This window comes from Pituophis catenifer, unplaced genomic scaffold (genome assembly GCF_029215685.1).
Source record: "Pituophis catenifer annectens isolate HBS135680 unplaced genomic scaffold, rPitCat1.0.hap2 SCAF_3, whole genome shotgun sequence".
In the NCBI taxonomy this organism is placed as follows: domain Eukaryota; kingdom Metazoa; phylum Chordata; class Lepidosauria; order Squamata; family Colubridae; genus Pituophis; species Pituophis catenifer.
The window spans coordinates 88,373,127-88,397,206 of NW_027256883.1; the positions used below are offsets into that span (position 1 = coordinate 88,373,127).

A 24,080-nucleotide genomic window follows, 5' to 3' on the forward strand; every position below is an offset into this window, starting at 1 on the left:
GCATTAATAGAAATGGTTCCCTACACCAATTGACATCCTGATACTTGCCATGATTTCAGTGGGATCAGATAACAACTCTTGAGTTACTGAAATACAGTTGAATTCTGAAGTGGTGAAGCTAAAATGCATGTCCAGTAAATAAGTCTTCTAGGAGAGCTAAATCCATCTTTCTGAATAATTGTAACTAGTTCATTGAAAGTCTCACTGAATGCCCTTAACAAACAAACAAACAAAAAAAATCAGCGCCTGTAAAATCATTTAAAATATAGTATTGGAATAAATATGGGAAGGTATCGCAATTCAATTCATTTCAATTTATTGCAATCAAAGACCAGTACAGATAATAAACAAATAAAATATAAGACAGTTAAAATACATTTGTAAAATAACCTAAGTAGCATCTAATATGTAAAATCCATGATGTAACCTATATTAAATTATAATGTAAACACTAAATACAATGCCTAAAATTATAACAAAGTACAATTATTAATATCAGTGAAGAAATAATATCTAAAATTTAAATAAATTACAGCTACAGGAATGCCTTTCAGGATATTGATCCATCAAAATTCTGTGCTGTTGTACAAACCTAGCTACATGCACTGTAATAAACGGTACTTCATTTATAAGCAGCATCTGGGCATAAGCCAAATCTAGGCAACCAGGATATCTACTAATCAGAGAAAGTATAAATCTTATGGATGTCTCTATAAAGGGAGCAACATTCTGTTGTTTCTGCCTCTCTGGAATCATAGAATCAAAGTCTTTCAACCAATGACCATCCAGTACTGCATTACGACTTTCTCTATGGCAATTGACATGGCTTAAGAAGAAAAGATGTGGTCCATCTTCCATGCTGCCATCCAGGCAGATAACATACAAACCCTCCCTAACAATGAGAACAGAATGTAATTATTTGCTTCTGGTTCCAATATGCAATTGGCAGAGCAAATAAATGGTTATCAGGATGAAAATGGTAAGACATGCCAGAGAATACCCAACTGACAATAGCACCATCATAACCAGAAATCAAAATTTCTTGCAGATTAGGTTTTATTCATAGTATGTTAATATAAAATAATACATTTTTTGGTAACTGAAAATAACACAAAATTGAAAGGTTTTGAAATTCTTAATGCAAAACCATTGTAAACTTTCTTTTTTATAGAAAAGAATTTAGATGTAAGAATTATGAAGATTTTTAATCAAAAATGACATCTTACCTCCATAAAGCTACTTTGTGAATTTTTAAGTTTTCTCAGATTCACAATGTTCTAATACTATTAGAATTTCAAAGAGTTTTGGAAAAGATCATGTTGAACTAGTTCAGAAGTTAGACCACAAATGTTTTGGGACTGTAGTATCTAGAAGTCTGAAAGTTACAGTCTCAAGCTATCTGTATTGTGAATGAAGTTGCTTCAAAGGGATCAATGTTAATGAGTTTTATACAAAATAAAAATAAAATTGAGCAAAGAATCAACATTGTTATTTGCTTCCAGGAATGTCAGCTCTGCTGGAGAAGAAGCTCGAAGAAGAATGAGAGAATGTGACGGACTTACTGATGCATTGCTTTATGTGATTCAGTCTGCTCTAGGAAGCAGTGAAATTGATAGCAAGGTTTGTTCAGTTTCTCTACCCTAGATTGATTGATTGATTTGTTTATTTGTTTTTGCACTCTCAATCTCACAATTACTAAAAGGTAGGTTTCTATCATGGGCACTGTATTATCAGCCGTGAAATATGCTTAGTTTCAAAAATCAAATAATAACTCCCAAACTCTTCCCAAAATGAAACAAATCCTGGCTCCTGTCCTCTTTGCTAAATAGCTCCAACTATTGCAGAAATTGTACAAAAAAAAAAAAAAAAGATTCCCGACTACTCAGGGCTTATTTCCCATACTTTATACTTATAGAATTGGAAGGCATGCAAAATGAATTTCCCTGTGTAGTGGTAATAGCTAGATTTTGAGATACTTAATAATGCCTTGCACTGCTTCATATGTATTCATTAATTCATCTGCCAGAGTCACTTCAACAGTGAGATCAGCAGCATATAAATGTAATAAATAAATAAAACATTTTCTCAAATTCACTTTATAAAGATGGAAGGTGGAAATGATAGTAGTTGTATTCAGTGCACCTAGAAACATAGATTAAGTCAGATCACCATTCTTTCTCCTACAATTTGTTCAGCAATAAATGGAAGCATAGTTTAGTCTATTTTTAAGACTAATCAATTTAAACTTTCTTTAATTTGTTATATTCAAATAATCTTTGCCCTTGATTTTATTTCTGTATTTAAAGGGCTTAAGAAACAAGTTTCTATATTATTGAATGTATGAGTGCAAATCAAGGAGATCACAGTGAACAAACATATCTCTGACTATACAAATATATTCTGATAAGATTTGAGAACACATTGTAAAGCATCCTTACTCTAGATTTAATGAGATGAAAAGCAAAGCATTTTTCTTTACTGCAGATATTGTTATTGAGTGATTAAAAAGTGCAATAAATATGCACCTTACATTCCAATAAGAGCACACCTCATGGAGCAACTATACACTTCTGTGGAAATTTAGGAATTCCTAAAAATTTCCATTCTTAGTGCCATAGAAAGTAATGAAATGGATTTTGTTGAATAAAACAACTTCAGACAGTGCTATTTAAAGCACATTGATGTCTTTTTCTATCTGGCAAAGTAATTCAAGAAACTTTGATCCACAGCTAGTGATTTAATTTTTTTAAAGCTAATAAATAATAAGCTAATAAAATTAGAAGCATCTAAAGCATGATACACTGGCAGATCATTTTTACTGCTTACTAATTGATGGAGAATTATATAACAGAATGCAATTTTCAAGCACATCAATTATCCTGACAGATTAAATTTCATACAATAAATAGTCTTCTTAGTGTGAGCTACTCTTCTCCATCAAAGATACACAAAACAACTCTGCTTTTTCCAATGTCTAAAAAGCTCAACAGGTGCTGAGTAGTAGCATTTAAATATAATGCAAAGGAATGCTAGACAAAACTGGTATTTCCATTACTTTCATTCTTAATTGGCAGAGCTAAATTATAATTCCATTTATTTATTTTTATTATATGCATGAATGGTTGTAGAAGATGGCTATCTGACCTCAAATACTCTCTTCTGTATTTACCAACCTGAAATGCATAAGCAAATTCCACCCCTTGTGCCTTGGGGAAATTCATGCAGTAGATTCTTGTAAGCAGTGTTGTTAACAAAATAAATTCAAAATTGCTTCTCTCACCTGCAAACCCAACTTTGCGAGCAAGTTCTTAGAACAACAAACTTTGTGGTTATAAACATTTTCTTCATCTTCAACCAGAGTTCCTATCATTGGCCACTGGCTTCTGTGACCCCTTCTTGAACATCTGAGATTCTCTATTATTTCTAGCAATCCCCAGGACTATGCAATTTCTTGACATCAGAAAATGATTTGACAAACAGCTAAAATCTTCTAAAACACTTAGTTCCAATTGAGGCAAAACGAGAATGGGGCCTCTAGTGATGCAACAATTGCAAGTTTCCCAGTCTCTTGACATCAATCAAGAGGTCACTCAGGTTTTTCAGGGTTCAAAGGAATACTTGATTTCTACTTGACACTAACTACATTTCTACTTACTGTACAAAGCAGCCAGTATCTGTTTGTCTTTCAAGTTTTTTCTTAGAAAATAACCTTAGTTATCAAACTTGGTTAAAAAGTAACTGCATCCTCTCTGAATCTATGATCTCTTCATAAACTAGAGATACACCTGAGGTCTTTCTACATAGAATCCCCATCTGATGAGACCTGTTGGCTTCCAATAGCAATACCCAGCCCTCTGCTCAGAGGGAGATGCCCATTTGATGGAGCAATTTTTAATTCAGTTCACTTATATATACTAAACATTCTTCCAGATAATTACATGGCTTAGCATCCATACATATATTTTTTTTGAAGTTGCTTGAATGATCACACAATTCCCCTTTACTATTCATGTTTGGTATTAGGTGACCCCAGTGTTCTTTTTAACATCTCTCTGTGGCGTCAGGAACTGAAGGAATTGGATAGAAATTGTACCTATTTGTGCACAGCCTTTCTCCCATCAAATAATTGTACCATTGCAAGAGGATGTCAAATGGACTCTGCAAGCATGTAGCTGATACGTTTGAATTAACAAATGAAGTAACATATACATACTGAAACTGAGTCAATATATCAGATATGACTGATATATGGTGATATGGGTAGGGATACTTTTTCAGTCTTAATTGAAGATTGATTTCCAATTTGGAATATTTTGTCTGATGTGATGATGGGGAAAGAGAAAATTGTGTCACCATTTATTTAAATATTTGACATATCTAATACAAAATGGAATGAATGCAATTGACAACCAATTAACAATGTACTTATTAAGATAATCTTAAAAAGACATAACATTATGCTCTAAATTTTTCTTGTTAGTTTGAGATGTTTCACCGCTCATCCAAGCAGCTTCATCAGTCAAAGCAAGTTAGTTAGGCAGAGAGCCGTTGAAATGTACGAACTCCTCAATGAAGGGTTTCCTCCCCAAGTGTAAGCGGAAGTTCATTGACATATTACAGTGCACTTGGGAAGGAAACCCCGAGTTTGGTGCATGAGAAGTTGGTACATTCCAACAGTTTTCTGCCTAACTAACTTGATCTAACTGATGAAGCTGCTTGGATAAACCGCAAAACATCTCAAACTAATAAGAAAAATAAGTCCAGTTGTCATGACTCAACCTTCAGACAACTTTACCTGGATGACTGAGAATGTTCATAGACATTATTATTATTATTGGTTCGATTATGCTGTAAACGTCCTGTTTATTCTTACAACTAGGGAGGTGAGATTTATTTATGTATTATTTCTGCAGAATTACCTATATAGGAATCATAGATTCTTACCTGGATAACTGATCAAGGTAGTAAGAGTATTATAGGAGGTAGCAATCAGACCCTGCAGTGCTAATTCTGCCAAATTTAAGTGTAATGTGGATTATTTGAAGAAATCCTAATAGAGACCTCAGGAAATCATCTGTGGTTTTCTAAAGGCAGTTTTTTAATGAGTTGCAAAGGAGAGAATCAAATGTTTTTATTCTATTTTATCTTATGCAAGGTAAGATTTGTATTTTATTTGTTCTTTTTTCAATTCTTAAAATTTAAAGGGGAGTGAATTTGCAAGCAAAGGAATAAATGACCTATAATCCTTCATAAGATTATTCTAACACCTAACCATTTTAGGTTGAATCACAAATTGTTTTAAATTAAAACAAAATAAAATAAAATGTTTTTAAGGTTAGGTTTGCCACCGAGTTTACTACATTTCAGCATAGATTCCCTAAGACTCCTATGTGATATTTCCATCAATCTTGGAGATAATTTAAATTGCAGATCTATTATTTTCACTAAAGGGATAATAATCATCGTTGATGATGGATGATCCTTCACAATACACATGGTGGTATTCTTTTTTTTTCGAATTCCATATGTGAAACCTTAACACATTTTACCTTTGGTTTTGTTCTCTTTCAATATTCACATTCCTGCTACATCTAGACAAAGACTTTATTAGCTCAAAGAAATATAACTTGCTTTATTTACATTTTTCATGGAGGTGACAATAATTTTCATACAGCAAGCTGCATATTTGAAAATATGCACATACATAGAGAGAAGAAACCTTTGATGGAATAAAATGTCTTCTTTCATAGGAAAACTATCTTGTGCCATGATGGGGTATTTCAGCTAGCATTCTAAATATATTAAGAAAACTGATAAATTTGTTGATGAATATGAGCATTCTAAATGTATTATAATTTGTTTGTTTTTTTCTTGTTCTTTCAGACCGTTGAAAACTGTGTGTGCATTTTAAGGAACCTCTCATATAGACTCGCTGCAGAAACATCTCAGGGACAGCAAATGGGGACTGATGAACTTGATGGTTTACTTTGTGGTGATGCCAATGGGAAAGATACTGAAAGTTCTGGATGCTGGGGCAAGAAAAAGAAGAAAAAGAAATCTCAAGATCAGGTACATGCACTTAGCTTTAATTGATCTGATTTTGTGCGGCCCAATGCCAGAATGCTTTTGGATAGCTGACAATAATAGTAGTAATGGCAATAAGGCCATCTTCTACAGCCAAATAGTGCAGTATAATAGAGTCGAAAATAATTTTTCTTTCTCCAATGAAACAAAACTTCTGTTAAATATATTAAAACAAAGTTAGTCCTGCATAAATTTTAACTGTTAAAATAAATGAAAGCTAGAGAATGTAACTTCAATTGACTGACCTAATAGGGACCGTTAGGGGTTCTTTTTACTTATTAACTCTTCAATTACTACAGTATTATTATATGGACTCTAATATGAAGTAAATAATGTAATGGTATTGTGAAGAATTGTTTTGTTAGATATTGCTATTTAGCATTTGTATAAATAATAATTGCAGAAAATTTCATGTAAAATTACATTATTTGGAACACTTCTTGATTATCTTTAAAGACACTTTTAAAATTTCTACTACCATGAAATATGTTATTGCATTTAGAGATTTCCTGTCCTGTGGAAAATAATTCATAACACACTGCAGTGATTGGGGTAGATAGGTGATCTAGTTGTCCAGTTGCCAATTGGACCCTTCCTCTAAAAGCTGTCAACTCAGTTCAGTATTTTGACATTATGTTGTGAAGGGAAGGAGAACGTTACTTGATCCATAAATTGAGATCATTTGTAGCACCTGCTAAAGAAATATTATAACATGTGACATGGAAAAATATTTAGGACTAATGTGTTTGATTTATTATATATAGTCTTTTAAATCAATATAAGGTTAGAAAAATAATTATTACATCAAATTTAGATATTATCTAAGTTCTGTATTGACATTTTATATCAAATGTTTGTAATGATAAAGTTTGAGACCAATAGTTTTCTATTATGCTATTTATAGCAAACCTGGAGAAAAAATTGAGGTGATATTTATTCCTACCCCGCTACCAAAGCAAGGCTATCATTTCTGAAATGAGAATTTTCTTGCTAAAAAATTTGGCAGATTACAGCACAAGGTTCCATTATTAGTTGTCTATCAAATCTGAAAATGTGTTGTGTTTCTGATGTCATACAGATGGTATACTTTTTCTTTCCTGGGTATCTTGGAAAAATTGAGATTGATAGGTAATACAGAATCTAGAAAATATATTTGCATAATCAACTGATCCAAAGTTTTTGTTTCTGTAGTATTTTATTAATCACAATTTAGGAATTTAAATTTACAAACATTACAATCTAGGTAATTTTACTGTAATGAGTACTGTAAAGAGATGATGGATTCCCTTTAGATTTATTTAAGAATATTATGAGCAGGAAAATTATATGTAGATTTATGATATCTATAAAAAATATTCTACATTAATGGTAAAAATTCTGTTGTAGGTTATCTAGCCCATTAACACTTTTATTGTAATAAGACAGTCTTGAAGGTGCTACAAGATACATTTTGATTATATGATTTGTCTTTTTAGTATTTTATGTAACTTGGAAATTGGCAATTTCAAATTGCCCTCTGAAATTGATTTTCTAGCTGTATGATTCTACTCATTAAACCGCCTTGAATTCATTTGGTCTAAATCTAGATAAACCACCTTAAGATTGCAACCTGTGATTGTTTCTCTGAAGGTACAATATTCTGATCCTCTTATTGTATACCTTAACATTTCTGTAAGGTTGGATGATTATATTCAGATAAAACTTTTCCACATTCTAGAATTATTCTTCATCAGAATAGAATGAAGACCTTGCCTTAGCTTCCCTTGTCCATCAAAGTGATGGGTTTAATATCGTTTTCTTAAAATAAGTTGTGCAGAGAACTGTGCATGTAATTTCACATTTTTGTTCATTGGACTGTATATAGCATGAAGATAAATTATTCCAGCTTCAGACTTTAGATTAGTATAGTGATAGAAACTCAAAGAGCTTTTAGATTGATGGTTGATACTTCTAATAATATAATTTAGTTTTCTAAGTTATTTTAACCATGGTAATATTTTTCAATTTATACTCCAAACTTCATGTATGACTTTAATCCAGAAGGTAGTATTTAATCAGTGTGCAGAGACTTGTCACTGTGACTCCCATAATCTCTTGATTCCTGCTAGCATCTGAATTACTTGATTAATTAGACTGTGACAAATGTTACAGGACCATTCTTATATTTATTCAAAGTCCACTTCATATTGTAACTCTAATGGCCTGTTAGTGTGTCGCTTTAATATTCTCAGAGAACTGCAACTGTCTGACAGATGAAAAATAATTTTGAGGAGGAAAATTGCAATTTTGCATAAAATGTATATAAATTAATCTGTATGCATGATTGTACATTTGAAATAAATTACTATGACATAAATAAAAAAATATATCACCATCTGTGGAGAATGATTAATTGAGTTATGTGCCCACTTGGGATAGTCCGCTATCCTGATGCTCATTGGACACTGTAAGTACCTCTTCCTACTTAAAAATAGCTTTTTAAAAATAGGATATATTGCTACCCTGAGTTGCAATGTATTAGGGAGCCAGTTTGGTGTAGTGGTTACAACTCCAGGCTAGAAAGCAGGAGACCGTAAATTCTAGGTCTGCTTTGTATGAGATTAGGTATATAATATTGCAGCAGCATGAGAGAAATGATGACTTCATGAAACTTCTTTATGCTTATGGAATGACTTTTTGCCTTTGGAAAGAACTTCATTGCTTTTGCAGTGTTATGTTAACAGGTCAAAATGGCAGTGTGCCAGGAAATTCCTAATAAACTCTGTCAAAGGTGATAAATCATCTAATCTAATTTTGGGAAGGGAACACATTGGAACCAATCACATTAAATCTAAGCCTGATGGGGCATTTAACCAGATGAAGGTTGACAGTAATAAGTTAACAAAGTAATAATTACCAAAGGAGATTGCTCCCCCCCCACCTCCCACAGATGATCCTTATGCATGCATGCATGTATGTATGTATGTATGTATGTATGTATGTATGTATATAACTATGTGCATGAGGATCTCGGATCCTTAGAATCCCACAGTCATTCTAAGAAAGGCTTTTTCAGTATAGTATGTTGTTCATAAGATCCTTGTTTTATACTAGACCGCTCCAGTCTATTTATAGATTGATTTATTTAATAATCTCTTGCATTTGAGAAATAAACTCACATGATATTTTAGGATTTAGACTTTTTTTTCCAGATTATTGTTGGCAAAGCAGAGAAAATTCAGGGAACTCCCCATTGTAGAATCATAGAGACGGAAGAGGCTGTTCAAGCATTAAGTCCAATTCTCTGTACAGTGCACAAAGGTGATGTAAAGTATCCACCTATCTGAATACATCTAATAAAGGGTAGATCATTGTCTCCCTAGATGGTTGACCTGTCAAACTGTTTTTGCTGCAAGAAACTTTTTTCTATGGTTTCTCTCTTGAGACAAATCTCAAACTAGTTCAGTTTTAAGGGGAAAAAATTAGAATAATAAAATTCTGAAGATACCATTAATCTCCCCAAAATATGTTTTTATGAAAAAAGAATTTGCCCTCTTTTAGATTTCTGGACTTTTGCATATCTTTACACATAGAATGTGACCAAAGTTTTATCCTGCTGTTGTTTAAAAGAAGCCAGAAAAAAATAACTGCAATGTTTAGCGTTTGTTTTATTCATTTTATGGTTATGTCAACACAGAATCTGCCAATGTGAAAATGTAATCACGCCACTCATCCAATCAGTTCAATTAAAGAGATAATTAGAGCAAGTTACTTCATTTAACAAACAATATAAATCTTAAAAATATTAGTTTCTGTTTCTTTCATTTTAATTTAAATTATTAAATGAAAATGAAAAGGAGAGAATAAATGAAATGAATAATGAACAGAATGAATAATAAATTATTAGTGAATACATTATCAATCAAGCTCATGTTAACATTGATTAATAAAAGAACGTAATAAAAATACATTTTCCATGTTCAAAAGTCTCTCTTGATACTACAAAATAATAGTCTTTTCTGACCCACTCATTCAAACTTTATGCTTTAAACCTGGATTCAAAATATTAGGCTTTATTCTAGGCAGAAACTCACTAAAAAGGCATCATTCTCATTCATTTGTGGGACTTCAAATGGTCCAGTCACTCTTTTCTGCCTGGTGTTTTCTATCACTGAAAAAAGCAGGTATTCTTTTTTCTATCAGATAATTTTAGGACAGACTACCAGGCCATTTATCCATCTGAATAATGAGCTGAAACCCAAGTGGGTCATGCACCACCACAGTGTTCCCAAATGCACAAGGGAGCCTACAACAGAATGAATGAAGAGGAAAATATTCAGCATTTTGGCCACATCAAAGGGCAGACCTATTAGAAGAGAACCACAATGGGAATATTGTTCATGGAATAGAATTCATGCTTGTAAAGGCTCAGAAATGACAAAGTTGAGCCATTTTGCCATGGCAGGCTAGCCCAGAATTCTTTCATGTAGTATTTGAAATGTACTTTACCTATTACTAGAAGTGCTACAATTATCACACTTAAAAATGACCCAAAAAGGCACTGAATCTAAGAGGGCAATTGCTTTCCTACAATGGCATGCCGCATATTTAATTTTTTGTTTTTTATGAAATAAATGAAAGTAACAACTAGTCTTATATTTTTACGCAGTCCCTTTGTATCTTGGCAAGACCCATGGGAAACTCTGATATTCTCTGGAAAATATATGCAAAAATTAAGAATATCTAAAAGGAAGCAATCACTTTTTCTCAGTATTGTGCATTATGGTCTTGAATATATGTAATATTCATATTCTAAAATCTAATGAATAATTCAGTGGACTTAATGTAGTTTGTGCAAAATCATTGTAATATGAATGGCCTTTATAATCATATGTGTCTTTACCAGTGTTTCTGATACTCTTCTGATTTTTCTTTAGATTTATTGCCATCTTTAATTTTTATTATACATGTAAGCCAACTCAAAATAATATTTTTATTCTAGATGACCCTCCAGAAATCACTGTGACCTTCAGTTATATCTCTTGTAATGAGTCATAAGTTGTAACAACATTTCTGAAGTAAGAGGAAATCAACTTGAGTGTGCAAGATAGATAGGCTATAAATCATAATGCAAAAGAGGATAAAAATCCAAATTATTAATATTAGCATTCCCTCACTGACTGAGGTTCTCACATGAGAAAGCAGGTTAAATATTGCTTCGTAGATAGATCAATCGATTGATGTGCAAATAAGCTCTGATCTCTGCATGTGTACGGAATAATGAATTTTGTATCATTCCAAAACAAACAGGTGATCTTAGCAGCCTCTGCTTCTAGATAGTTTTTAAAAGCTGGTTTTTCCGAACTTTCAACAAAGTACTGTGTTGTTATCAGTTTTATAGTATTTGGTCAATTTCAACACCTCTAAGTATATAATTTCTGGGATGTTTTCCCTGTGTCAGTGATGTCATTGTGTTGTTTAGACCTTTATCACAATATAACTGAAGTAGCTACTAGATTAATAGCAAAAACCCAGCTCTCTCCTCGCAGCTTGTTTCCTTACTCACCCGTCTTTTATTCTCATATCTCTATATTCTCATTGTTTTGTTTTTCATTGTTTATTTTATTGTTCCATTATTTTGTTACTTTTATGTTTATACTTCTTTTCATTTCTCTGGTTTTATTGTTGTAAGCCACCTAGAGCAGTCCTATGGCAAGGTGGGCATCAAATAAATTTAACAAACAAATAAATAAATAACATCTATTTGGAAAGAAGTATTAGATACCATAAGTTTATTTTGTATTCTTTCTACTTTTTAAGATGGATACCATAGATATTATATACAACAGAAAGAACTAGAAAATAACTTCCTTTTCTAGTTCTAATGAATAAATTGACTTGAATGTTTTGCTATTAAAGGACCAAAGTACTAAAGCAGTCTTAAAAATCACTGCAAGAAAAAATGTGTTGCTTATTGTCTGTGCTTGTATTACTATGTGCAGTTTAGATGAATTCTTTCTCAAGAACAGCTTGAAATACAAGGAAGATTTAGTCTATTTAATAAAACTGGCTGAGAGAGGGGACAATCCGTAATGGATGTGATAAGGGCCTGATATCTGAATTGGAGGAATTGAGGGGTAAACAAAGCAGAAAGAGCCTGCAGGGGTGCAGTGATTTCAATCTATGTGGGAGCCTACCACATCCCTTGTAAATTTGGCCTTGAATCTGGAATCAGTTTATCAGTGATGAGGAATCCTTCTATATTCCTAAATCTATTGCACCAATTCTGCCTGTTTCTGAAGGTTATGAAGTCATGATATGCTTCTTAATTACATGCTCTTTGATCTACTATGTTGCACTTTGTATGGGGGTCTCTTTGAAACAGTTTCATTTCACAGACTTTTAACTGATTTAGAATACTATAGCCAAAATGGGTCCTGGGTTATTATAGGGAGCATTTTGCTATTCTAACATTAGTTAGAGGCCATTTGTATGCCGGATATGATTGTTCTGTAATTCTACAATCTAAATCTAAAAGCTTTCTGATCAGACTATTTTTTTTAAAACATACATAGTTAAAAAATAGAATGATGCATATTTATGCATAGTTTTCTATAGAAAACTATGCATAAATATGGTACTCTAGATAAACAAAACAGATAGAGAGTCAGAGTTTTCCAAACTCTTGGGTAGATAGAATTTTCCAAAACATATCTATTGTGTAGCTTTTTAATGCATATTGGAGAATCACATGCATAAAATTAATGAATTTTGGTTATGTTGCTTTCTTTTTGACTCTATTAGCTCCTAGAGTTTTGTTTTGTTTTGTTTTTTGTTTTTTTTTTAATTTGATTTATATGCCGCCCTTCTCCGAAGACTCAGGGCGGCTTACAATGTGCTCAGCAAGAGTTTAAAGCTCTTAATATCTTAAAGTATAAAATTAAATATTTATAATACAAGAACACTGAAAATATTACAAGCTCAAATTTCAGTCTGGTTTTCCAGAATCAATTGTTCGGGAGCATGAAGACAGGGAAATTACCATAGATAGTTGTAGCTATTCCTTATTCAGAAATATTTCCAAAATAAAACTTGAACAGAAATGCATCACAATATCTTTAATTTTTGAAATGTTGACACACTAGATTCCTACATCAGTCTTTTGAAGAAGAAAAATAGCATGACTAGAGATTGAACACATCAGGAAGATGGGATGTAATTCTACTTCTCATAATGCGTAGTCCCAAAACAGGAAATAACGGTTCTAGAAATATTGTTAAGAATTTCTTGTTTGAGCAAAGACACACATTATATGTAGACTTAACATTCGATAAGAAATAGTGATATTTTATTTGCAGGAATTATCCCAACCTTTGATGTAAGGAGGAGGAATGAAGCTGTTCCTCTAAAAAATACAGAATTTGTTTATGAGCACTCACACAAAATGTTCACTGCTATATAGTGTATAAGTCACTACCCTAAGGAAAATCATGACTTTTCTTTTGGCACCATGTTTGTTTAATTATTATATAAACAACCTGGTCTTGTTTTTGGAAAGGTTGCTATATCATCCTCCACAGCTGGCATATAAATACATCACAACACTTACAATGATGAGTGACTATATTGTCATAGACTCCAGTGGGTTTATTGTTCTACAAAGTGGAAGATTTAGAAATAAATTATAAAACCTGAATAATCATTTTTGTGAAGCATCCCATATCTAGAAGTTGAACTTGGAGGGTTCAAATGCTTGGGAATAGTCTTTCATGCCTCTGGTACCAGAGGGCAAGATTTCATAGTCATATCTGGCCATACAAGCCTTCTATTGCTTTAGAGATGCTCTATATGCACCAGCAGTGCTTATATTATTCGTAGCCAAAGCTGCAGCTGCTTTATGGAGCTCACATACACTCCATAATAATCATACAGCTTTCAAGTTTCTGCAGTCCCAGTTTCTTAGGAAAATATTCCAAATACTTCAAATACATCCCAGATATGTTTTTGCATAAAATAATTTGGGTAATCAACATAAAAACTGCAACATGGGCAATTTTTTTAAATTATAGGTTAAAATTATTCTTTTTCCATATTGGTTTGGTTTCCTTAATTTTAACAGACATTTTTCTTACTAAGAGGAATGGTTGTGTTATACAAAAGCTGGCATACCTTGGCTATTATAATCCAGTTAAGAAATTATTAAAATTGGAAAAAAGTAAGAGCCTTTGATTCTTAATCTCACCATTTTTATTGCTTACCATTAGTAGTTTATTTCTTTTTATTGATTTAATCTTGCAATTGTTTACTTGGACTATATAATTCTATTATGGATTTTCATAAGCCTTAAGAAATTATCAATTGTAATGGGTAAAAAATTGAATGCATGAATGATTGAATGAAAGACTCCAACTGCCAAAAAGGTTTTAACTTAGCAATCAGTTTATTAGTTCCTGCAGTTATATATTTAAGTTGATATTTAAATATTAAAGTATGAGATAATAACGACATTAGCATGTTTGAATGTATTACCAACAGTAGTACTAGAAGGCAGATATAGAAACATTGCATATCAAATCATCTTTGTGTGAGATTATTTGTGGAGAGTTGTTCATCTTTTCTTATATTATTTTCTATAAGGTCATCTCACAATCTATTCTGGTTACTAATTATATTATCAAAGTACTTAGAATTCGTTCTATCTTCAGTATCTACTGTCAGATAAAAATGAATCTTTTTAAATGTGTCTAAATATTGTTACAGGGCCTGTAGAATCCATAGTGCAATTACTGCTTAGTATTAATATTTTTAGCAATTTTATTAATTCTATAGTTTTGATGTTTGACTGAAGTAATAAAGTGAAAGTTTAATTTATTGCTAGGTTGAGATAATAATGATCACAAGAATAATGTATTAACAAGATCTTTTTGAGGTAATGTTTTTCTACTTTGTAAACCTTTGCCAAAAATTCAATTAGTTATTTTAAATCAATATTTTCTTCAACACCCCACATAGACTTTAGTCTCCCTCTTTATGAACAGTATGCAGCAAGCTTTGGAAACATCATGCTCTCTAGATTTTGTAGCTCACAGCACTCTTATTTTTAGCCATTCTGGCTTCTTTGCTCAGAATTGTAATTCAGCAGTATCTGGCAGATCATTGACTTAGCTTTCCCTGTACCTCAATTTTCTGTGAGGGGTTGAAAGTTCTCCATGTGAACAATCAATTAGACACAATATATCATACTTAAGAAGGATGTATAGTTCTGTGCTGTTGAAAAAAAGCCAGATTCCTTGAAATGGGCTGTGCTGAGCAAATAGAAACTACCACCCCATTAAATTGAAACTAAAGCAGAGAAAATTTAAGCAAACATTTATCTCTTTAGCAAAACCTTTTAAAATAAACAAATAAGCAAAATAACCTTTTCTCCATGATGCTTTTATTGGTTCAATTTTTTTTTTCTTTAATTTATATGCCACCCTTCTCCAGAGACTCAGGGCGGCTTACAATGCATTAAGTAGTTAGGCTTCACTGGTCACTTTTAACTGATGACCACTTTTGACTAGCTATCCTGGTAAGCCTTTCCATTGACATCTTAAATTATGCAACAGCTAAGGTGCTGTTAAGGTGATTTGAAGACAAGTTATTATAATACTTGATTTAATTTGAAATTTGAAATTGTTTAAATTTAATTTAGAATGAGAATCTTCTTCCAAATTTTACAAAACATTTGGTATGCAACTCTATTGAAGAGATAGTTCATCTACTAGATAATTTGTATTGGTTTTTAAGTTATTACTTGGGAACTGCCCAGGGTCACATGGAGTTGAACAATGTCTAAATTAAATTAAATACATGGAAATCTCCTTTTCCCATATGACTACAGAAAAAACTTAAAATTTCTGTATGTGAAAAACACAGAGGAATGCAATGTCTTGGCCAACAGTATGATTCCATACTGCAAACATGTTCCATTATTGGTCCACCTCCCACACATAGAAAGCAGTATTTATAGATTTCTGCATACTAGAATGGATTGTTCTCTTACTTTTCATATATGAAATATACCTAATTTACCTAAATTGTGCTTTTCCCTTTTTTCATTGTACTCATTGATAGAGATTACATAGACAAAGTTATGCATAGCACAAAAAGTTTGATTAGATTCCAGATTATTAGCATCAAAGCATGCAACACAAATCCATAAGGAATTATTGTAATGTATGATTGTGTATTTAACATTTGTCCTGTTACTGTTTTTCATTTGTTTTAGAAAAGATTCATTCCGTTATTATCCCTCTATTTAGTCTGAAAACTGAAATTTATTAGCAGGTTTATTTTCTTATCATAATTATTTAATAATTATTTAGAATGTTCATCATTCCTTGCTTATGGGAGCTCCAATGGTAGCATTCCGAAAGTCAACCTTATGTAGCAGCAGTGAAGAGTATGTAGCTCTAGGAATTGGATTACAATTCCTAATCAAGATAGTTAATGATAAAAGATGCAGAATGCAAAATCTGAAGGACCTTGCCATTGTGAGTTCCCAGTAGGGGCTTAAATCTCCAAAATGTCTAGTTGTATTATTTCTTTTATTGAGATATTTCTAACTCCCTTTTGTATTAAGAATCAGAATTATCCTCATTAGAAGGTTTCTGTCTCATATTTTGGCTCAAACTGATTTTTTTAATTATGGATCTTTAGCTTCCCTGATTCTACAAGAAAGCTTTTCATCATCATAGAACAGGAATGAAAGTAGACAAGATGGCTTATCAGCTTAATATTTGGCTTCACTCTACCTGAAGAGTATTAAGATGAAGCTAAAATGGGGCATTTCGATACTGATTTCCAGAAACATTGGAATTTCCTTTTTAATAATGGTGGTTTACCTGGGAGGCTGTTCACACCAGCTAATTCAACCTCTTGAGCATGTTGCATGGGAAAGACTATTTGGCCAAATTCATTCCCCAGTCTTCCACACTCCCAGAAAGGAGATATTACAATCTTCCAATGCATAACTGCCTCACATCTTAAAGGAAGAAATTAAATTAGTCACACATGTTTTATTGAGATGCCTATTCTATGCAGTCTGGAGCCCAATCCTATTTGTCATCCAAGTTTTATACATCTGATGAATTGAATACTTATTCTGTACTTGCTGGTTTATGACTAGATACCTCCAGATGAGTTGTTAAATTTTCTTCTATCACAATTGTTGCTTGAAAACATATGATATATTCTTTACTGAATATGTTGTGTGTGTGATGTATACGTGGGTGTGTATTCTGCACAGTCTGGAGGCATCCAGTTTAACACTCGCTTGAGTGTTAGTTCTGTTTCCTTTTCTTTATAGCCTTGATTTTTTGTCATATGAGATGAGTGGTTAATCTCTGACTATAACTGAAGTTGACTTCCTTACATGATCTGTGTGGAAGAAAGGACTCTTCCTTTCCATGGACAATATTTTTTATAGGAAAGAAGGCAATGAAACCATCTTTTTGTTTCCCTTTTCTTTTTGGAAGTTAACCCTGAGGTTCTGGAATGAACACATCCTTCTGCCCTTCTTTGCCCTTCTGTAACTAAGAAGCTTTCTTCAAGCTGCAAGAAATGTTGTTTTGTTGCATCTCACCAGCTAAGGGATAAAAGAAGTACCAACAGAGGCAGGGTGACACACTGGTGGTGAAGTGATTATTGCTGTAAGAATTTGAAATTTGGTGGAAAAAAAACAAACCTGGAGAAAACAACATGAGGTAGTGAGGAATATTTGGGTCGTCATGAGATGAGGAAGAAAAGAAGAGGTGGTCAAGAGTAGCCTACTTAGATAGGAAATTTCCCAAAGTAGCAGTAAAGAACAGAAAAGCAAAAGCCCGACTTAACTGAAGTCTGTGGGGACAGCCGCAGAAAAAATATATTGAAAAGGAGAAGATGTGGCAGATCTTAATAGTGAACAAAAAATCTGTGGGAACATGGGAGAAGTTGACAGATACCCAAGTGGCCAAACCGAACATGGCAGCATTTTTTAAAAAAGAGTCACTTAAATACATCTCTGGGAGAACTTTACCCCAAAAGGCACTTGAGAAATACATATTTATAAACAAATATATAAATGAAATCACAAATAGCTTTAAGTTGATGATTTTACTGGTTGCTATATAATATTCTTTTGCTCCTACTTGTATGTATTTGGAACATACCTTTTAAATTGTTTTATAATGTTTTAACTTTTATTGTTGTGTATAGCTGTATATTTCTGGTGACTGAATAATCAGCCAATCCTCTAAAATAGATATGGGGAGAGATGAATACCTGTTCATGTAGATCCTTCACTCTCATTTCACAGAAAAGGGAAGGTCTCTTACTTGAATGAAACATTAGACATACCCCATTATTGGCATATAATCTGCTTATTTTTTATAATTGTACATTGCTTTGGGGACTACTAATAGAAAACTAGCAGATACTATGGATGGATGGATGGATGGATGGATGGATGGATGGATGGATGGATGGAGAGAGAGAGAGAGAGAGATGGAGAGGGAGGGAGGGAGGGAGGGAGAGAGATTTAGCTCTATTCTGCTGCAGATTCAAGACTTTCCTCCCTGTTCTGAGAACATTCATGCCTAACCTTTCTGAAAAGATTCAGAAAAGCTTTTGCTAAGCCTGCACAGCAGCAACAGATGAGGTTTTGATGAGCACAGAAGCTTCCTTTGCCCTTATTCTAAAAATGAGCTTCCTCATCATCACTGGATTCATTCTAATTATTTGCAGTTAGTGTGGTCTTTAGACTGGATTTAGTTCTGTTCCTTATGTTATTTTAAATCAGTTTTAGTTTTTGGTTTAATTTAGATATAAGTTTGTGATGGCATAAATCTCATTTGGCATCAATTTCCAAACAGTTGAATTACATTGCCCCTAAAATTGAAGACTTTCAGCCATCGTAAATAAGATAACAGGTAAGTTATTTAATGGTCAAAATAAATATTTATTTGCATTAGGTGTCCTTGAGTGTGTATTAAATTTATAAGAATAGAAGTACATCTTTATTTTTAATGCAAGCTTTTCTCTTTTGCTCTGCCCTGATAACGTTCATCTTTTTTTCTTTTCAGTGGGATGGAGTTGGTCCTCTCCCTGACTGTGCAGAACCACCAAAAGGAATCCAGATGCTATGGCACCCATCCATAGTCAAACCCTACCTCACACTTCTCTCTGAGTGCTCAAATCCAGATACACTGGAAGGGGCAGCTGGTGCACTACAGAATTTGGCTGCAGGTAGTTGGAAGGTATGAAATCTGCCTTCACTTTGCACTTGGCCAGACTCTTAAAACAGCCTAGATGTCTTAAATTGGATAATTAAAAACTAATTGGAGTACCAGATAACAATTGCTTTCCCTACTGTAAGATCAATAAGGAATTCTTGCTATTCATAAGACTGCAAGCATATTGGTTCTAAACTCTATTTATATTGTTATTGGTTCATATTAAAAATACAGAAGCCATATTCCCTCCTTTAACCCTGATTGTTTGCTTGAGTTAAATAAAACCATTTCATTGTGAAGATACACAGTTATATTTAGCACCAATTAACATCCTTGCTGACAGCTTTAGGAAATTATCAAGAACAAATGAGAAAATTGAGTTAGGTTCCTTATCTGAGGTTGAGAAACAACCTTAAGGTGCTCTGTTGACTAAATGTGAAGCAGGAAATCTTTCCTTAAAACTTAATTAGTTTCACTCCAAGATGTATGAGCTCAGGTAGTAGAACTGTGATGTGATTTAATATATTTGTTTCCATATTATGCCAGCGTGTTTTATTTATGCTATGCTGTTAGTTCAATATACTAATCTATATGGACCAGGCAATAGAAAACATGATTTATCCTGCTACAGCTTGCTAAAAATAGCCTATATATCAATAAGATTCATAGCTTGTCATGTCCAAGGTAAGCATGTCTGACCAAACAATCTTTCCTTGAAATGGGAGCTTGACGAGCAAAATTGGTACAACTGAGCAGTGAATAAAATGATCTGTTTTCCCAGAAAATTCATATAGAATAAGCAGTGTTACCTTAAGCTTTTTCATTCTGTCTTGTCAATTTGCCTAAAATGTGTTTGACCCTGGAGGATGCTCTGTCCTGAAAGGAGAAAAAATGCCTAATTATATATAGACTTATGTGGACTTTGCTAAAGCAATGAAATTTTAATCTGCCACTTGCCGATAGGGGGGCTTTTTTATGATGTAAAAAATATTTATTTACAGCAGTCCAATTGCAAATAAAGCTTCCTTCATGTTAACCAGAACATTTCCTTGAGATTAAATACCTGCCAGGGACAGCCAGCAAAAGTTTATGATATACAAGTAACAGTATCATTAGCAAAAAGTGCAAGGTCTTTCAGATATGAATGTGCATCTGAAAATATTTAGGCTCTGTGAGGAAATGCAAAATGCATGTGTTCATTTCCCTCCCTCAAGAAATTACATGCTTATATGATCTTTGTGTAAAACACTTTATTCTCTACTTAGTTAAGCTGGTTAGTTTCCTGGCAAATAAATAGTCTGGAAAGGCCAGATACTCTTAACAATGTATTAATTGGAGAATGCATGGGTACTCACATGTTCCTTTTGGGGGGGGAAAGGTAAGAAACCCCCTCCAGTTTCCCTCATTTCAGCTTTGTTGACTAGATGATGTAGTTCAATCTCTGGAAAGGGTGAAATGGTGGTGAAAGGGGTCATTGCCCTTGTCACTTTGCCATTCTTGGTATATATTGGTGATAGCTTATGTAGTATTTTCCTTGTGCCACTTCCCACTTCCCACTTTCTGAAAGAAGCAAATGCCTGGACCAGGCTTCTTCTCCTTCATACCAATTGTGTGAGAGATGGGACTCTCACAGCTTGAGCACTTACTTCCCTGTAACCCGTGTGTATAATATTTATAAAAAGGAAAACAATATCTCAGCTTCTGGCTACAGTAGTATAAGCCATGTGGCCAGAGACTAGTAGCCATTTCTCCTATTGAGGTGATCCAAATAGAGCTTTTATGATTGAAACATTAATTTTAAGTTAAATATTAAAGTTAAATATTTTCTTTTATTCTGAAGTAACAATTGGGTAGCATAAGGCATTAGACTCATGATGGCAAACCTATGGCACGCGTGCCAGATATGACATGCAGAGCCCTCTCTGTGGGCACGCACACTGTCGCCTCAGCCCAGCTCCAATAGCGTTTCTCCATCGTGTTTCACTCAATCAATTGCAACTTCTCAGAAAGAAAAAGATCTCGCGAAGTTGGAATTGATTGAGTGAACTTTTTCACTCACACACTTCACAATGGGGGAGGTGGGGTCCTGTCCTCCTCCTGAAGCCCATTATGACGTGGAGCCACAATGCAACCCATGCAGCTCTTTCATCCCTCTGCTGCAGCTCCCTGTCATTCTGTCATGGCAGATGGATGAAAGAGCTGTCATGGTCAACGGGTGGATCCTTAGTGCGGGAGCAAAGCACCCCTGCACTTGCCTTTGCATGGCAACAGCATTCTGCCTTCATTGCGGTACATTTGCTGTTGCTGCCAGCAAAGAGGGCTGGGAGAGAATAGCGGGGTGGATCTTGTGGGGAGGGGGCCATCCCCCAAGCCTGGCCTTCCTCCTTCTTTGTCTGTGGGACCAAGAGAAAGAAGGGAGTGGCATGGGGAAGTGCTCCCCTCCCTGGGACGAGTGCTGAGCACAAAAGCCCAGTTGGGGGGGGTGGCCGGCCCAACAGAAGCGCCCCCATTAGCAAGTTGGACGATGGAGAGGCCTGGCCCAGCTCTCACAGCAGGACACTGTTGGGCACCTCCAGACGCAAGCTGCCACCTTTGAAATGCACCATGCCTTTGAGCAGTGGCGGGATTCAAATAATTTAACAACCGGTTCTCTGCCCTAATGATTCCTTCCAACAACCAGTTCACCAAACTGCTCAGAAAGTTAACAACCAGTTCTCCCGAAGTGATGCGAACTGGCTGAATCCCACCACTGCCTTTGAGGAAGCCAGGTAGCGATGGCTGGGGCTGTTGGGGGTGGTGGTGGCAGCAGAGGCATCAGGGCTGCTCCCTCCCTCCTCAGCAAGGAGGGAAAAAAGGCCAGGAGGAGCACAGAGAGTTGCGGGCCGAGCGCTGGAGGGTCAGAAGGTGCTCTCCCACATCGTCCCAACTCGTGTTTCCAGCCCACACTCCTCTATCTTGAAGTGAGATTGAGTTGGGGATAGGGGGAAGGGGGCAGGGGGAAGGGTATGGGGGCTTCTAGGAGGAGAAGAAGAAGACTGGCTGGCTTTCCTTTTGGTGTGGGGTGGGGGAAAACCCAATAACAATCCAATTTCCCCCAATAAATGGGGAAAATAAAGGCCCGGCAGTCCAGAGTCCAAAAAGGGGGTGGGGTCTGTTTGTCGGAGGATTGGAGAGGAAATCAGTTGAAATCTGGGTGGGAGACTATTCAGAGAGGGATCTGCCTGAGTATCTTCTTCCCTCCCCCTTAGATTCCCCCCTCCTGGCTTTCTTCCCTAGCCTTGTTCTAAGGGGAGGGGAAGCAAGGTAGGACAATAGTAACTAAAAGGCTGCGAGGGGGGTTAGGTTTATTAAAGATGGGGATGGGGAAAAGATGCCATTCCTTTCCCAAGGACCCAGGGAAAGTGGAATAAAAATAGGTGTGTGTGTTTGTGTGTGTGTGTATGTATAAATAACAGCCCGGGATAGCTTCAGCCACAAACAATAGCTGCTGTTATTTTTGCTGAGAGCTTCTAAGCTACACAACATTCTTTAATAAATACTAACAATAACGAACCATAATATACAGGATTAAAGGAAGGAAGGTGAAATCAGAGGAGGGGGGGAAGGGAAGGAATAAGGATGTGATGGTCCTCCAGAGGCTACTACACTCCCATCATTCCTGAGTTGTGCTGTTAAATAAATCCAGTGCCACCAGGGAGAAGTCAAGTTGTGAAAGAGTGATTGAAATTCCTCACAAAACCTCATTATTCAGGTTAAATTGCCATGTTGACACTTTGTGATAAATAAGTGGGTTTTGGGTTGTACTTGGTCCCTAAAAGGTTCGCCATCACTGCACTAGACTCTTCTTGGAGTGAGTGGGCATGGACCAAACAGGTTGGAACTGAGGTTCTCAGATATAACAAAACATGTAAGAATGGAGTCACAGAAGGGCAATAAACCTCTGATTCAAAAATTCCTGGAAACCATTAGCAGACACATTCAAAATATCAAAATTCATGAAGCAGGCTAATTAGTTTAATGCAAGGAATCAGTACCTCATCTATAATATTTAATTGCCCAGAAAGAAATTTTTTCCTGAGCTGCTCCTAGCTTGTCCTGATCCCTCCTAGTGTTTTCACACTAATGGAAACTGATATGTTTGTCAGGAAAACAGATTTGTTCTTCCAAATCCCAAGAAAAATCAGGCAAAAAAAACATTAATTGAGGTAGGGTCAGAGGGTGCTCTCTGCCATTCCGCTTGCAATGTTTGGAAGATGTCACATGTAAGATGCTGCTTGTAGCTCCCAGCACTCCAAGGAGCACTTCATGCTTGGGACAGCCAATACCCAACCTCATTCAAAAGGTCCTGTTGTCAGATGCACCATAGCAGGGAGCAACCGGTGCTAATTGAACAGATTCTCAGCTCCCATCTTGATTCCCCTTTTCTTCTTCCTTGGAGGTTTGGCCATGGAGATAGTACAGAGAGCCTCCAGATCAATTTTATGGATGAGCGAACATTTAATGATGCACACTGGCACTAACTGGATGGGTTTGAGAGTCTGCAGCTTCTTCAGTTTGCAAGTTATAAAAAAATACAGAATGGAATTCAAATTTCTCATTTTAAATCCCAAAGCTTAATACCTGTCAGGAATTTGAAAACTGTTCCCATAGATGTCAGCTTTCAGTCCAAATTTTAGGAGCTTTTCTTCTTAGCTGTTGACTCCCTAGAGATTTGTGAGTTGCAGTTCAATGCTTCTCTCACCTAATGCCCAGAAATACTGCTTT

The 24,080-nt window shown here is 34.9% G+C and overlaps 1 protein-coding gene across 1 annotated transcript in view; it reads left to right on the forward strand.

Moving 5' to 3' along the window:
* The window catches only part of CTNND2 (catenin delta 2), a 412,341-nt gene that overhangs the window by 319,146 nt on the left and 69,115 nt on the right, over positions 1–24,080 (forward strand). Inside the window, exons 12-14 of the mRNA XM_070942595.1 lie at positions 1,503–1,620; positions 5,884–6,069; positions 19,167–19,340. Coding sequence (XP_070798696.1) covers positions 1,503–1,620; positions 5,884–6,069; positions 19,167–19,340 — 478 coding nt within the window. The remainder of the gene's footprint in view (positions 1–1,502; positions 1,621–5,883; positions 6,070–19,166; positions 19,341–24,080) is intronic.